At 30.7% G+C, this 18,257-nt stretch overlaps 1 protein-coding gene across 4 annotated transcripts in view; it reads left to right on the forward strand.

Moving 5' to 3' along the window:
* The window catches only part of LOC126734915 (uncharacterized), a 401,529-nt gene that overhangs the window by 219,303 nt on the left and 163,969 nt on the right, over positions 1-18,257 (forward strand). For 3 of the 4 annotated variants that reach the window (XM_050438754.1, XM_050438753.1, XM_050438752.1), the window contains one exon: positions 897-1,091. In XM_050438754.1, the coding sequence (XP_050294711.1) occupies positions 1,022-1,091 (70 nt within the window). In that variant the 5' untranslated portion in view covers positions 897-1,021. Of the gene's footprint in view, positions 1-884; positions 1,092-18,257 lie in introns of all 4 variants that reach the window. The other variant, XM_050438755.1, reaches the window with a different exon arrangement.

The raw sequence follows: 18,257 nt of genomic DNA on the forward strand, positions 1-18,257 counted from the left end.
TTTTACGAACCCTTTTTCTGGACTTTCCATTCCCAGCTTCGTTCAAGTTTTGTACTTTAGCATCATCGCCACCACTGCTACTTGGAACATAATCTCCATCTATACCAGAGTTGTCGGAGAATGGCTCTGAAAAAGAGTCATTTTATTAAAATCTGTTGTAGGTATTTAAATAATAACGAAAAAAATGCAATTATTATAATTATGTTCTTATTTTTATATGAATTTGTAATGCTATAATGAAAAGAAAACTCGATTTGTATTATCATAACCTTAAAAAATTAATATCATAAAATATGTACATTAATTTTTATTTTAAATAGAAATTTTTCTTGCTATAATAACTACTTACCTCTTTCATCGTCTGATGTAAGCATTTTGAAATTAAAAATGCACTTCGATCACTATTTTTCACGATTTTAGTACGACAACTGACACTGACAAAATCGTTAGTGATCAAACTGAATATAACAGTTTCCTTGGCTGCAAATGGATCCAAGTATACTTGGACCCGTTTAGCTCTAAACAACTGTTAAGATATGGTAAGTAGTACATTTTCTTATTGATAGATGGAGCCATTAAGACTTGTTTTATGCTTGGATCTCTTTGCCACCAAGTAAATGTATATATTAAGTTTTGATTTCTGCACTTAACTCGATATTGAAAAAAACTCGACTTGGACCCCTTGGCTTCTGACCCCCTCAATTGTTTTTATATCTTTTTATCGATATCTTTAATATTTAACTTTAAGTAAACAAATTTATCTTGTTATTGCTAGGTCATTTACTCTTTTGTTGACATTGTTTCACGCTCTTACGGGCTTTTGTATTTTAAAAGGAATTTAATTATTATCATTATTTATTATTTATTTACTTATAAACAAACAGTTTTATTTTCAGCTGAAGAAATACAAAAAGAAATCGAACGATGCCAAGAATCGCTGGAGAACACTCCTCCGCCAGAAAATTCAGAATATGATCTGGGACAGGATGATAGAAGAATCCTTAAGTTTGCGTTGAGAAACATGCCGATAGGAAGATGTTACACCGCAGACATCTGTTCTGGATATAGTATCATCGATTGCGTCAGAAAAGGTACGAAAAAAATTAATCAAAATCCAATTATAAGAGAAAAACGAGCCAATTGTCATAAATTGTTTTCGCATTTTATGTCGGTTCCAATTAAGCCGGCAACAAATTTTTACAAATCGAACGTTTTAATTCCGGATAATCTGGTTACAATCGTTAACTCGTGTTTTATGAACAAGGGAAAAAAAATTTAATTTTGCTTGTAGTATTTTTTTATCAATTCATATTTAAAGTTTAACTAAAAACCTGAGTATGATATAGAAAATAAACAGTGACTTTTTCTCTTTAGGCGACCCTAAAAAATCCACTGTTAGTATTTCTTTCACGTTTCGTCCTTCACACGTGTCACAAAAAACCCTTAATAATATATCATCCCTCTTTTTTACCGGAAATATCCCTTAGGATCTGCCTTTTTCTTTGGTTATTTAAACCCTCTATCGATCTGCTATAATAATTATTATTTATATCCCTCGTAAATATCAAATTAACCATTTTTGAAATTAAAAAAAACTTTCTATGAGTTTCATTATCACCCGGTTGCTGACCTTTTAATTTCTATTTCTACATAGTTAAAAAAAATCGAGATAGAGCCTCCATTCATTCATTGCAAAAAGTGAAAAGAAGTTCAACAGGCGCTCCCATCGTCGGCGGCGCAAGATACGTCGGAGTTTCAAAAATATAAACCTTGACGGCTTTTCTCGTTAAGGGCGGTTTTTCTATAAAAAGTAATTTCAAGGCTCCAGGATTTAACCCTTGAGAATCCCCGCGAGCCCTAATGGACTTCTTGGCTTCCTTACCCTTATTATGAACGAGGAAGCTTCTTTTCATGTGTTTTTCTTTACAAAGTAGTTATTTATTATTTTCCGCTTTTTATTTTAGCGTTATAGTGATTATTAGGGTTTTGGAGTCTTTTTTTCTCAATTGCTAGGCTATGAGAGAAAATTCAGAAATTTAACAAGAAAACTTAATAAGCTCTGTTAACAAAATGTATGTAAATATACAGGGTGTCAGTTAAATACATGGGATTCTTTGAATGACTTTAATATGAAAAATTATAAAGGGTGTTTTCAAAGTTGAGTCATTTATTTTCGCTGTTTGTAGGATTTGTTGGAAATTTTTAAAACATGGATGCACTGGTGGCCCGCCGACAGCAAAAATAATACTCTCGTACATTCGTAAAATATTGAATTCTATCCCATATAAAACAAAAAAAAATATTCGAAGTTATTTGAATCTCACGCGCAGGTTATTTGAATCTAGCGCCCAAAAGTGCTAAGTCAAGTAACATCGCTTACCGCCTTTATATAAAGTTCAAAATAGTAGAGAAATCAACAATTTTCTAGCGCGATGTAAGCAAGCAAGATAGCCATAGTCCCGAATTCTCGATTGCTCGCGTAGGTAGGAACACGAAGCTTCCAGAGTCGTATGCGCGGTATAAAAGCCACGCTAAGCGCAGCGACCGACAGTTCAGTTTTAATTTGAGTAAAGTGTCAACAGAAAGAAATAAGCGCGAAAATACAAAGCGAAGTAAGAAGTGATTGAGAATAAGTGCGGCTTAATAGTGTTTTGGGAAGGCAATAGTTCTAGTGCAGATTTTAACATGACTAGCCGGTGTCATATATTTTGATCCACAATCAACGTAGATTTCCTGCTGTTGCAGCGTTAACCCGTCAAGTGCCGTGTATAATTGAATTGTGAAATCATAAGTAAAACTCTGTTATGAATAAGTGTTTCTCTACCTATTTAATCGATTTTAAATATTAAAATGAAACAAATAAATTACTATTTTTTTTTAGAATTTCTCAAACTGTAATAACTACGTCATTATTTCAGATATAAAATCTGTATTAAAATTTCTGAGGAATACTATTTAATCAATTATTTTTGATAAATTAAAAAAGGATGGGTAATTTAAGTAGGTACTCTAATTGTGCTGTGTTAATTCCCCCAAAATTAGAACGCAACATGGAGAAGCCAGGACCTAGTAAAAAAACGTAAGGTTAAAGATAAAAATCGGCAGTTTCAAGAAATTTGGACTGAGAAATACTTTTTTGTATGGTCGAATAACAAAGTCGCTTGTTGATTTTGCAAGAACTCTCTTGCGATTGTAAAGGAATATAACGTAAAAAGGCACTATAAAACGCAGAATCCTTCTTTTACCAAGTTTACAGGCAAATTAAGAAAGCAAAAATGTTGCCTTTAAAACGGGAGCTTATTGGTCAGCAAGCTATATTTACAAAACCCATTCAAAATTCAGAAACAGCTACAGAAGTTAGTTATGAATTTTTTCTAATGATAGCAAAGCAAAGTCGACCCTTCAATGATGGGGATTTTGTAAAAGAATGCTTAGAAATTGCCGCTAAGAAAATATGTCCAGAAACAGCAAAAAAGTTTGAGAAAATTCAACTGAATCATATGATTATCCAAATACTTATTATGTCTTTGTCAGGTAATATTGCGGAACAATTAATTGAAAAAACTAAGATCATTGAATTTTTTTCATTAGCACTCGACCAATCCACTGATATTAGTTCTGCAGCTCAACTTCTCATATTCATACGAGGTGTTACACTTAAGATTTTAAAGTCTTAGAAGAGTTATTAGGAATGTGTTCATTGAAATGTCAAACCAAAAGAGATCTACTTAATGTACTTTTGGATGAAGGTTCAAAAACTGATTTAGACTTATCAAAATTATCGGGAGTTGCGACTGACGGTACTCCCTCGATGATTGGTGTCAATTCCGGGCTAGTTACTTTGCTGAAAAAACATCTGCAAGAAAAAAAACATAAACGCTAAAGATCGCACGCAGTTTCACTGCATTATACACCAAGAAGCCCTATGTTCTAATAAAATTGAATTTCAAAATGTCATGAAAGTGGTACTTTCGACTGTAAATTTCATATAATCATGAGGACTCAATCACAGACAATTCAAACAATACAGAGGTAAGGTGGCTAAGTCGTGGATTGGTATTAAAACGATTTCTAAATTTAATAGAAGAAATTGGAACATTTCTGGCGGAAAAGCAAAGGGATGTTTCGGAACTTAAAAATCCTAATTGGTTGTGTGATTTGGCTTTTTTAGTTGACATTAGAAATCATTTGAATATCTTGAACACGGCTTTAAGGCAAAAATCAACTGATATTCCAGCTCTACGCTCATATATCATCCTTTCAATGCAAGCTGACACTTTTCAGATCACAATTGAACTCTGGAAATTACAATCATTTTCCGAATTATAAGAAAGTGGCTGAAAAATTCAACAAAAAATGCGATTAATTTCAGTTATGTAGAAAAGCTAGATATTTTGGCGATTTTCGGAGTTTCAAAAATTGAAACCTCTGTTGGACATATTCAGCAATCCTTTCACAATTTCAGTTGAAAATGCGCCAGAGTCAATGCAGTTAGAAATTATCGACATTCAAAACGACCCAGATTTACGCAACAAATCCAACGAAGGAGACTTGCTCAACTTTTACCACTGCATTGATAAAAACATGTACAGTTGCGCATAAATGCTCTGAAATGTGCCAGCTTATTTGGTTCTATTTATATATGTGAACAAACTTTTTCAATACTAAATAATATTAAAACAAAAAATCGAAACCGTTTTGCAAATGAAAGTTTGGAAGTAGTTTTACGTTATGCTAGAAGTAAATTTGCCAAATGTAAAAAAGATTGTTAGCACTAATGTAGTACCACGCTTCAAATTAAGAATTTTTCTTTCAATTTTAATAAATTATTATCAATTCTTTATTGTCTTTATTTACCTGTACTTCTGGCGCCTGGCCCGTCATCAGTTCATGATTTGCTCGAGTGGCCTCTAGTCTTAATAAGTCTTTGATCTAGCGATTTTTTCCCATCTTTTATTTTACTATAGCTGATTTTAGTATTCTCGTATAATAGATAATAAGAACTGCGATATTTAAATAGATTAGTGCCGCCAGGCATTATCATATAGTCGAATTTTCTCTAAACATGTATCGGCCCGACTTTTGTCAGTGATTTTGTTAATTGAATATCAAATTTAAAGGCAAATCTTGGTCAACAAGAGGTCATAATTGACAGTATTAAATGCTTTGAAAATTATGATATATCAGTATTTTAAATCTACTAGAAAAGGTACAAGCCAAAAATTACATTTGTTGCATCCAATGTCTTCTTCTATCATGCTTTGAAGCACACTTTTGACAAATAAACCTAAATCTTGTTTTATATATTATTATCATTGCATTGATATACGTTTGGTCATTAGAAAGTTGATAACACCAAACTTAAAGTTCGTAAATTTCCCAAGAATTTAGAAGTTACTGTGGATATTGATTTTAGATTTTACCAATATATTATTAACCCAATATGCTCCTTTAAAAATTGTAATCATCAATTTTTTACTTCCATTATAGCATAAATGCGAGTCACATGGTTTATTTAATTTAAACTACCGTGGTTACTGATCGAAGTCAAATTAAAAAAAAACACTCAAAATAGTTCATCCTTTTTATATAAAATCTTAAAATATGACCACATTTCACATTCAAAATTAGGTTTTGTGACAAAAATACCCACATTAAAATGGTCTAGAGGACAAGGAAAAAAAGTCATTTTATTTTAAATAAAAAAAATTAATTTCCGAGGAAAATTGTATTTATTAATTCTGGAACTTTCTTTTATATATATAATACCTTTTCACATTAAGTTATTGTTGGTATTAAATAAATACTTTAAACTTTTCAAGGTGTATTGAGTAATTGAAAGAACTCGTCCATTATCTCAAAGAGACCTACGTAACTAGAGAAAAAATGAAAACTCCAAGTCTCAGTCTCAAAATATCTTTTTAATTAATCAGGTAACATGTTTCGCTAATAAAGCATCATCAGACCTACAATAAACAGAAAAACACACGTAACTACAATAAAACCTTACACTAAAAGAAAATCAAATATTAAAAAATAGTTAAAATTACCTTATAGCTAAATGACCTGCTAAGTACTGACAAATAAAATTTAAATATGAGAATACCCACATATTTTGTAATAAAAACAATAACACATCACAAAAATTCAACAAAAAATATAAAAATATATAAAAAGGGGAAAAACGTGTAGTATTTGAACCCACGCTCTAAAATCTCGGTGAAACACCAGACCGTTAACCCTTGTTTATGAATATTAGAGTCAAAGGCATAAATGTGTATCGTGAGCAGAAACAAGAGGTTAGATAAGATTATTAGAGATAAGTCCTGGCTCAAAGGTGAAAACATCATTAACGCATGTCAGATTTGGACTCTTTTTGGCTTTGGTGATTTCCATTTTCTCCAAGAGATCCAACTTTCTACCCTTAGGGCACTCTTGAACAATGGAAACATTTTCAGGGACGGAAAATCTATGACAAATGCTGACTTAGTTTCTGTGGTGTTGGTGTCCCTGAACCTATTAACGAGGCTTAGGTGTTCCTGTACCCTTGTGGATACTCTCCTCCCTGATTGTCCCACATAAACAGCAGGGCAATCCTTACAATTAAGACAATATACACCCGATTTAGATAGAGGATCACTTTTATCCAACGTCGTTACTAGGTTCCTTCTTAGCGAGTTAGTCATTTTATAAGCTATGGAAAGACTAAAAGGCTTAAAAAAGTTGTTAAAATTATTATTGTTGATGATGTTGTTCGGTGGGTGGATGATGTGACAGGACAGTTTATATTTATTATAAAATTTGTAATATAATTTGTTCAAGCTGTAAAGTGAGAAATTATTGTTTACAGCAATTATTTTTATAATATTATGTTCTTTTTGAAAAGCTTTATCTTCACAGAGAGCTTTAAACATGGGAAGACGGATATGGATTAAGGAGAAAATAAAACAACATTACAAAATACTTAACCGAGTCAACTCTAAACTCAAGTACTTATATTTTACATTAACGTTAACGTTGTCCTTTGCGGAGTTTCTATCCTTGGATTCTAAATTGAGAGAAGATGTAGAAGATTTTGGTGCCAATACATACCGTAGGCTTAGTAAGAAATTGTACAACTTAAGAATTTCACAAAGACCAAAGAGTCCTGACCATGTAGAGCAGAAGCCGGGGCTGGGTAAGAGCAATAGTAACTTGTTTCATGAACGTTTTTTTAATTTATCTAAGGTTTCTTTTACCCCCGAGGAGGAAAATATCTTAAATTTAAATTTAAAATTTAATTTTTCGCAACAAATAAACCGAAACACTAGAGACGTCCTGGCAGTGGAGGCTGAAGATCATTCAGTCTGTTAATATTCCTAACAAAAACATTTTACGATCAAAAATAATTAATTTTCTTAACTCTGAGAGACATAACTCTGTCCCTAATAATTACAACAAACAACACCTTAATTATGTTCAAAACAAAATTGAAACGCATGATCTTCTAATTTCCAGAGCAGACAAAGGCTCTTGTTTGGTAGTCATGAATAGACTCGACCATAGTCGATAGATATTTCTATCGCCTGACGACTTCGTGGCTATTACTTAGTTTTTTCTTAAAACTTAAGAATTCTTTAGATCGATGTCTTATAACTCTGGAATACTTTAACACTACTAAATCTAACCTATACCCTATGAACCCACGTACTCCTGTGCTCTATGGCTTACCTAAGATTCATAAGGAGGGGAACCCGATAAGACCAGTAGTTTCCTTCGTAAACTCTCCTTGCTACAAATTATCCTCTTGGCTTAATAATACTTTTAGAGAAGTAACTGGTTTTCGGAACGAATTCTCCATTAAAAACCCAATTGAATTTGCCAATTATCTAAAGCAAATAGATGTTCCAAACAATGCTATTTTGCTTTCCTTAGATGTAAAGAACTTGTTCCCTAGCATACCCTCGTCAGATTGTTTAACATTGGTTGAGATCCTGCTAAACAATAACAGTACTTTGCCAAAACTGGTGCTAGATAATTTGATCCACCCTTTATCATTAGTTTTGGAACAAAATTTCTGCAAATTTAATGATCAATTCTTTAGGCAAAAATCTGGTCTCGCCATGGGTTCTTGTCTTTTACCATTTTTGAGCGAGGTCTTCATGAGTCACTTGGAGGAGAAAATCATGAAAAGTCGTTTTGCGGTCTTTTTGAGAGCTTATAAAAGGTACGTGGACGATGTGTGCGTGTTGTGGGTTGGCAACGAGAATGATTTATTGGATTTCTTGTCATTTATTAACTCCCTTCATAATCAGATCTCTTTTACGCTGGAAAGAGAGACAAACGGAAAATTACCCTTTTTAGATCATCTTTTATACCGAAATAATAACAGTATTTCTTTTGAAGTATATCGCAAACCTTCTGCAACAGATAATAGAATCCAATTTAACTTTAATTCCCCTTATCAACACAAATATGTAGCCTTTAATTCAATGTTCTACCGTTTATTTAAATTACCTCTGTCCAAAGACGCTTTTCAAAAAAAAAACAAAATATTATAAAAATAATTGCTGTAAACAATAATTTCTCACTTTACAGCTTGAACAAATTATATTACAAATTTTATAATAAATATAAACTGTCCTATCACATCGTCCACCCACCGAACAACATCACCAACAATAATAATTTTAGATGCCTTAGTTATTTCGGCGGCATTTCTCAACAACTTGCAACATTTTTTAAGCCTTTCAGCCTTTCCATAGCTTTCAAAATGACTAACTCGCTAAGAAAGAACCTAGTAACGACGTTGAATAAAAGTGATCCTCTATCTAAATTATAGTATATTGTCTTAATTGTAAGGATTGCCCTGCTGTTTATGTGGGGCAATCAGGGAGGAGAGTATCCACAAGGGTACAGGAACACCTAAGCCTCATTAATAAGTTCAGGGACACCAACACCACAGAAAGTAAGTCAGCATTTGCTAACCATTTATTATCAACGGGTCATAGTTTTTCCGTCCCTGAAAATGTTTCCATTGTTCACGAGTGCCCTAAGGGTAGAAAGTTGGATCTCTTGGAGAAAATGGAAATCACCAAAGCCAAAAAGAGTCCAAATTTGACATGCCTTAATGATGTTTTCACCTTTGAGCTAGGACTTATCTTTAATAATCTTATCTAACCTCTTGTTTCTGCTTACGATACACATATATGCCTTTGACTCTAATATTCATAAGCAGGGCTGGCCGAGTGGTAACGTCTGGTGTTTCACCGAGATCAACTTTAGAGCGTGGGTTCAAATACTACACCTGTCACGTTTTTCCCCTTTTTATATTTTTTGTTGAATTTTTGTGCCGTGTTATTGTTTTTATTACAAAATATGTGGGTATTTTTATATTTAAATTTTATTTGTCAGTACTTATCAGGTCATCTAGCTATAAGGTAATTTTAACAATTTTTTAATATTTGATTTTGTTTTAGTGTAAGGTTTTATTGTAGTTACGTGTGTTTTTCTGTTTATTGTAGGTCTGATGATGCTCTATTAGCGAAACATGTTACCTGATTAATTAAAAAGATATTTTGAGACTGAGACTTGGAGTTTTCATTTTTTCTCTGTATTGAGTAAAGTGTAGTGAGAATTTGTTTCAATGGTGCGTGCAAAATAGTCAGCATGTAAAGGCAAAATGTTAAGCCTGAAACACAGTGACGAACTCTTAATAGGATACATAATGATATGAACATCCGCGACAACCGACCGCTGTAAATTCTACTAAAAGCACTAAAGGAAGATATGGCAGAGATTTGAAGAGACTGATGATGTGAGAGGAAGAAATTAGATGAGTCCAATTAGAGCAATAGAACCTACACATAATAGGTTTATTCGCTTTCAGGTATTACGAAACCCCAATATTGCTACCAAATAGCTAGGAAATGAGCTTTAAAATATACATGGCTTTAGTATCGCTGCTCAGGCAATAGGGAATACTTTACATGAAAATAATATATACGTTGGATATTTAAAGATTCAGTACTATCCTGTGAAAATCGCGTAAAGAGATTAGGTTGGGTCGAAGGCCTTAAAAATTGGCAGCAGTGTGAGTGGCCATGTATTATTTTTATCGATAAATTAAGGTTTAATTTACATCCTTCTTCAAGCAAGCTAAGGGTTTGGCGAATATATGGCAACTCGAGGGCTTACAAATCATTCAGTAAAATAATTGATACCTAGGCGGAACCTAATGGTTGAGGCTGGAGTTTCTATGGGCTTTCGAACTAATCTGGTTTCCATTAGAGGTTCTATTATTCAACGACAATTTTTTTTTATTATGCACGAAATCTGGTCCGCATGTTCAAGAACTGTTAAAATGCCGCACTATCAAACTGCTTTTTTTTTAGTTTTTTTACTTGCAACAGTATTAAATTATTTAATTTCTTATCTTGTCGCATTAGATCTTAAATATTTGGAGACTCACGCAACACCTTACATTAAACAATGCTCGCTAATTATTATTGCATACAGATTGAAACACTCGGGTCATGGCTTTGATAAGATTAGAAACTGCAGTGTCGATAAATGTATTTATTGATTGTTGAATGTTAAATTATCGATTAGTGGTATTAAAAGACTTTAAATTATTCAAAAGTAAAAATAGGTGGATAAAAATGTATAAACTTTAATATAAATGCAAAAATGTAGAAGAGGTTTCTACTATAAAAAAAGGCTGTTATAGAAAATAAGGATAAAAATTAAGAAATAATATTGTCAACAAAATAAAAGTGTAACAGAAAAGATTTGACATGCATTGCATAGATTCGAAAAAAAAAATCTAAAAGAATTCAGAGAAAGAACTGGAGAAATTTAGAGACTCATTTGCCCGGAAAAACCAAAATATGTTTAATAAAATAAATTTTGATACTATAATTTGAACAAATTACACAAAAAATGAATAAATATTTTGTAAATAATTTTAAAGATATTATTGAAAATATTCTGCAAGCGGCTAGTGGGCTTACTGATTTTACAAGAACCCCTATAACAAGTAGTTTAATGACAATTTTTTATAAAATTTCAATAGCAAAAATGCTATGATTAAAGACCTAAAAAATGTGAGTGAAGAGGAGATGGTATTGAAACAAGACATGATTATTCTTATAATTATTATTACTAATTACTAATATTAACAATATTTTCAATAATATATCCTTATAGCTTACATATATTTAGGAATCGAAAGGCGTATTAACTACCATTTAAGCCACATAAAAGATTCTTTCAATATTCTAAAAAAAGTCAATGTCATGTTTTTGGACTTAACAGAATTTCCCTACGTTTTTGAAAGCTCTAGTAACTATGATGATATGAAAAGATAACTTCCTAGGTCGAAATGGAGTGTATCAATAACTCATGTTTATAGATCAATAATAAAAAGCAAATTAAGCAACCATAAAGCAATTTAATATTTGAAAATTTATTACTCTACATGTTCAATTCCGTTTTCTATAAGGATAAAAAGCAAGATTCAAAAGAACTGTTAAAATCTAAAATTAAATGGATGTTGGCAATTTCTTTGTCAAAATACATTACAGGATTGACGATTTCACGTTGAGTAAGTATTTCTATTATTATCTAGCTATTGAATTTATCTACCAAATGTAATTTTTTATTTTTCGTCTTTTGACTGTAGTCTTACAGAGTATTTTATTTTATCGTTTTAAAACTCTTCATTTATTTTTTTGAGTTATTAGAGATATTTTATAATTTACAATAGATTGTTAAGTTATTTTATGAGTAATTTTTTATCTATTTTGTAATTTCTTTTAGTCATATATCTTTAGTTCTAAATCTTTATCCACAGAGAAATCATTATTAAAAATAACTGCTTTTTACATTTATTGTCGCTTATTGATAAGTTATTATTAAAGCATCTAAAATTGTTACTAATTTTTAACAAATATATTATCGTGTAAAGCATAACTTAAATGGCTAGGGCTACCGTTTTGTTATAATATTTAATTTAAGAGAAAGGTAATGATTTTAACTAGGGCCCTAATTACATAGATTAAAATGAAGTATAATTAGTTATAAACATTTACCACATTCTCTTAAATTTGGTCACTTTTTTATAAGATACTTATTTGTAATTAATCCATTATATTACATCGAGCATTAAATTGTAATAAATAACGCACTTTTTAAAAATTGATCCAGGATATCAAAATATCATCATATTAAGCCTCATCTATTTGCATTTTTGAGGTCAATCAAGGTTATTACTTTTAAGGTAGAGTTTTTACTTACTTACTTTTACTATCTGCAATAAAGCGTTCTATTTTATTTAATCTTTGTTATGCAAACATCTCAATTTTAACATTTGCATTAACTTAAATATGTTAATTCTGGGGACGAGCAATTTCTTAAAAACGAGCCTTTTTAATTAAAAATTTTCTTGTAGTAGCAGGTTTTGAATAATTTATGAATAAGGGCAGTTGCCAGCACTTTGAATTGAAAAGCAAAGGGTTTTTGTATTTTTTTCTTTCATTTTTATTTGTTTTTACGGAATAAATTATAAAGTGAGTTTTTAAGAACGTGGGTTAGGGTAGGAGCTTTTAACTAAATTGCGTGTTTTGTGGCGAAAAAGTGAAGAAAAATATACAAATTAAAAGGTTCAAAAAATGGTTAATTTTCTTTGAGCGAATTTGTATTTAATTTTCTTAATTGCTGTAAAAATAATAATTTTTAAGCAATATATATAAACCTAAAATTATAAAGTTTTACTGATATGGTAATAGCTAAAAATAGGTCTTTACGGAATGTATAGAGGATGTATCATATAAATGTACTTTGTCTATAATATATGACTTGTCTATAATATATAATTTTTATATTTTTTTTCGATTACGATTATAATTATTAGAAATTCTATAATAGATTATTAACTTAAAAGGTTTTGACTGCTTTTTATAATTTTTTTTTAACTTAAGATAACATTTATTGTTCTATTACACATACTTAATCCTAAAAAGTTCATATATTATTCTAACGGCATATTTATGTGCTATCTTGTGTATTATATCCTGCATATTTATGCTGGAAAGCATAGATTGAAAATCCAAATAACTAATCATTTCCAAACCTTCCTGAAAATTCGATTTTATCTTGTAGCGAGCATCCAATATAAATTAAATAATTTTTTTGAGTTTTTTTTAAAAAACTCCTGACAGGAACGATTTACTATGATAAATTATAAATAACTAAGACCCCTAAAATTGTTGAATATGAAAATAAATCATGCTTTTCCTTGAAAATCCTGTCAAAAAATGTTACCTAAAATTAATTGCTTTTTAAAAGTAAATGAATCGATTATTATGAAATTAAAGAAATAAATTTTAAAAAAGAATCCAAATAAAAAAGTACAAAATGTTATTCAATAAATTTAAAACTTTTTAAGTCTTTGAGCAAACAGATCTGCATTTCAATTTTAATATAAGCGACACATAAATATATTTTAGATAAAAGCAGTTATGCTATGCGTAATATATAACTTCCATACTATATAGTTTTAATGGATTGTTGCAGTTTTTTAGTGATACAATTAACCCTTTCGCCCATGAATTTTCATTTTTTAAAAGAAAAATTTGATTTTTTGTAAATCAACTCTTTAATTTTTTTGAAAGTTTTTGACGTAAACAGTTTTTTTATTTTTTTGTTTGTTTTTAGTTTTTTTTATGTAAACATTTGTGTACATTGGTAGTCAAGATATAAAAGATAAATTAAAACAAAAAAATACTTTGTATGATATATTGCAAAACAGTTGCTTTTTTTTTGTAAGGCACAAACGTTACATTTTTGGCATAAAATTCTTGACCGTCTTTTACAGCCTGGTACTTTACATTTAGATGCAAAGTCTTTTTCATCAATGGATGGCAAATGGTCGAGTCTGTCCAAACGAACTTCGGCTACTGGTCTAATTTCTGGTCGTACTTTTAACGGTTTGTGCGTTGAAGGACCCGGACTATCAGCTGCTGGTCGCCCCCTTTTCCTAGTAGATGTTTTTCCTGCCAAGATTAAAACCTCAGCAACATAGGCTCTAAAGTGAAGCAAATCTAGGACATCATTCTTAGCCACACCGAAGTTAGCAGCTTTTTCTTTATATTCCAACCAGCCGTTTACGCATGCCATATCTATGAGCAAACATTCTCAGAGTCCACTTTTTAGACCTAATAAATGTCCGATACAAGGTAATAAGGAAATCCATCTTGTTAACACCCCCCATGTTAGAGTTGTATTTATTAATTACTTGTGGTCTTGAAACGTAAATATAGTCCTTCTCTTTTTTATCCCATCGCCGGTACTGGTCTTTATCACCAACTCCCATATAATTTGATGCCATTACAACTGGCCGGTTGTCGTACCATTTTGTCATTATGATTTCCCCATCTCCGCTAATAATTTCTTCGGCCTTTTATTTTCATATCCTTATCGGACGAAAATGGCGGATTTTTAAATCTTTCAGCTCTTGCTGTGCACGTTGTATATATTTGCCTATTTCTAAGGTACTGAAGTAAGTTATAATTTGAAAAATAGTTGTAAAAATATAACTGTACCCTAGGGTGTGAGATTCGTTCAGATAATTTTAGTCCCACTGCAGTACCCGAACCAAATACATTAAGTTGCTGTGGGTCAAGTTCAGTAGTAGATCCTTGATATATTATAAAATCATACAAGATGCCACTGCTGCCACATAGCGCAAAAATCTTAATTCCCCATGGTTTGGGTTTGTTTTTGACGTTCAAACTGCCTTTGAACGGAACCATTTGCTCGTTTACACACAATTTTGATTTCAATGGAAGGGAAAGGCATATAATGGACGCACCTTCCAAAATCTGTCACTGTTGTCCGGTTTTTCCGGTGAATATTCACGAAGTGAATATGTTGTCGCAATTTATAAAACCTGTTAACAGTCATATTATTGGAAATCAGTGCAATTTGTAATTTATAGGTCCCAGTATAACTTAATTCTTGGGTAATGTAGATTACCCATGATAATATGTATTCCTACAAACGTTTTTAGTTCTTCAACCGTCGTAGGAACAAAGCGGGTTTGTTGCTGAACAGCGTAAAGATTTGTATATTCTATCATGTGTTGGAAAATATCTGCAAAATTATTACAGAAGAAAAAACCGTGGGCTTTCTAGCTGAACTACTGGTTCTTCTTCTCTAACGTGCCACTCTATCGGTGAAGTGGTACACTGCACATTTTTTCGCCAGAATATATCCTTTTTCTTTAAAAGACCATTGTTTTCCAAAAACTTCTATATTGGATTTCTTCGACTTTTGCGGAGTTTTTGCCATTATGTTGGGAACAGGTTTACGTTCTGCTTGTTCCAGCTGCGCAGTCTCTTCACGTTGTTAAGTTACAGGTGTCCTGGGAACAGGTTCAGCCTCATCCTCCTCATCACTCATTGCTTGTTATTCTACAAGATAAAAAGTATATATGCTACGCACATTATATAATATACTAGTCCCAAGTAATATACCTTCAGGACTAAAATCAAAGCCATCATCTTCATTGAATTCGCCGTCACTAAGTACTTCAATGTCTGATAATCCGGCTTCTATTAAATCTAATAGTTCTTTATCTGTTAGCAGGCGATTTTGGCTCATTATAAACGAGGATTCTATAATATTTAACTATTTACTAATATAAAAAAGAAAAAAGTACGATTAAATTTACCTTGTAATTTTTCTTCTCTGATTCACAGTGTACACAAATGTGTACGTGTCTTCAAAGATAAAAAAATGTACTTCCGCGAAAGAAACTGAATGGATCACTATTAGCACTCACAATACCACCTTTTATTAATTTGTTTTTATTTTTTTTTTACTATTTTCACCACAAACAAAACACCACAATATCCTACCAGATAACCTTGCACGCGTTACTCAAATATTGCTCGCCAGCTGTTAAAATTACAGTAACAAACTTTTATTGAAAGCCCCTAGAGGGCGGCATCTATACTACATGTAAGATCCTAATGTACACAAATATTGACACTATAAGCAAAACAATAAATTCCTTTCTGAATTTATATAAGGATGATGATAAATTCATGTACACAAATGTGTACACAGTGAGCGAAAGGGTTAAATTGGTTTCGAAAAAGCAAATATTTTCTTATTTGGCTAATTTCTTTTAATTTTATATTTCACCTATTAAATGTACATTTATTTTTCAGTTTTTTCTGTTAATTTACAATATTTTAATTAAGAAATGCAATATTGATGAAAAAGGCAAGAAACTATTAGAATGTACACACAAAAAAACCGTTTAAATATTTTTATATTTAAATAGTTTAATATTACTTTAGCTTATACAATTCAATTTAATTCACTCACAGCCATTGACAAATCAGAAATATTAAAAATGAATTTAAATGATACTCTTTTATAATTTGAATACAAAAATTTTAATAATTATTTACTTATATCAAAGAGTTATAAATGCAGATTATCATGCTATTAGGGTGATAATTTAAAATTTTAAAAGAACATTTCTAATCTATTTTTTAAATCTATAGTTTTTTGTCTAATCAGGTAAATCCGTTGACATCCACAAAACTAAAAGGTCGTTGAGCTATATAATGTCGCTTAATTCTGTAGCGATTAAAATATCTAGTATCGTGGGCGTAATGTAATCATAAACAATAAATGGCTATTTTAGTTACGGTGGTTATCCAGATTTGACTATGACTATAATGACAGAATACGAATGATATTTTTGCTTCTTTTTCAAATTTAAATAAGAGTAAAGATTAAGAAAATCCTGTTATGCGACTTCTATACAGTGCGAACGGAAAGGTTAGAATAAATTCATTTAAAATTCAGGGGTATGTTCAAAAAAAAAAACGCTCGGACATGTCGATTTTTATTTTTAACTGCGGGTTTTCTTACTATAATTTTATGTATACAGGGTGGCCCAAAAATAAGTTACGGTCATCAACGTAATTTTTTTAAATGTAAACACCTATTTTTTATTTTAGATTTAGGTTCTACATCAAATTCTAAGTACATTTTATGTACCATGTTCTATACCTAAACTCGACCGTTGACGATTGAACACAATAAAAGGCTATTTTTGGAAGAGTTATTTATATCATATGTTTCAAATAAATATATATAATATAAATAAATATATAAATAAATATATTTTATAATAAATAAATATATTTATATCATATGTTTCAAATATAAATATATCATATGTTTAGTTTGGAATCTTTGAAGTGACTTTAATCACTAAAAAAGTTTTATTACTAATGAAACCCTTTGTTTTTTTTTCTGGGAAAAGATTTTTTTTTATTAGATTATAATACTAGAAAATATAATAATAAAATGTTGGCAAACAAAGTCTAATAAATTAATTAATAAAATACTTTTTTTAGTTTGTTCTTGTCATTTTATGTTTTCTGGTTTTTTTTATATTATTTGTTTAATAATAATGCTTAAAAATTTGTTAATTGAGAAAGAAGGTGTTTTTTACAATGTAATTTTGAATTAAGACAATAAAAATAATAAGAATAATATAATGAAAAATAACACATACATATTTTTTATATTGTTTTATTTAAATTTGCCTATCCATAAATATCAAGATTGAGAGTACTTAGTAGTGTCAGCATTCTTTCATTTTCAGTCTTTCAGTTCCCTAATCTACTCAGCAATTAAACACTTTTTGACAACTGAATTGCCTATATTAGGCAATTCAGTGTTGTTTACAGGGGGCTTGACTGTGATGTGACTTGTCAAATTGAATAAACTTTTATTAATAAATAACAGAACATTGTCAAATTAATTCAATGCGATCCTACAGTAGTAAATACCAATAACACTATTTATAAAAAAAAATTTAATAAATTCAATTAAAAATCTTTAATAAAATCCTTCAACTAAATTTAGTAAAAAAAGATAATTAATCTTACCGGATTCGCAGCTTCCAGTATTCATTTTAACTCTGTTAATAATATACCGCTATTTTAAGGTTGTATTGTCATATTGTTTTTGTTTATGTTTTATTTATTTTCCGATTTCCCACTGGCATAAAAAAGTGAGGTTATTTTTCTTGCTCTTCTTCTTTGAAATTGGACTCCACTTAACCCGTGTTTGATGTTCGCACAGACGGTTTCAAATCGATCAGAAGTTGTAATATTTTACGCATGAGCATCAAGAATGGTTTGGAAACAGTTTCAAACCTGTTGTTTTGAAACTTGCAGTGAGAACAA

This window comes from Anthonomus grandis, chromosome 4, assembly GCF_022605725.1.
Source record: "Anthonomus grandis grandis chromosome 4, icAntGran1.3, whole genome shotgun sequence".
Lineage (NCBI taxonomy): Eukaryota > Metazoa > Arthropoda > Insecta > Coleoptera > Curculionidae > Anthonomus > Anthonomus grandis.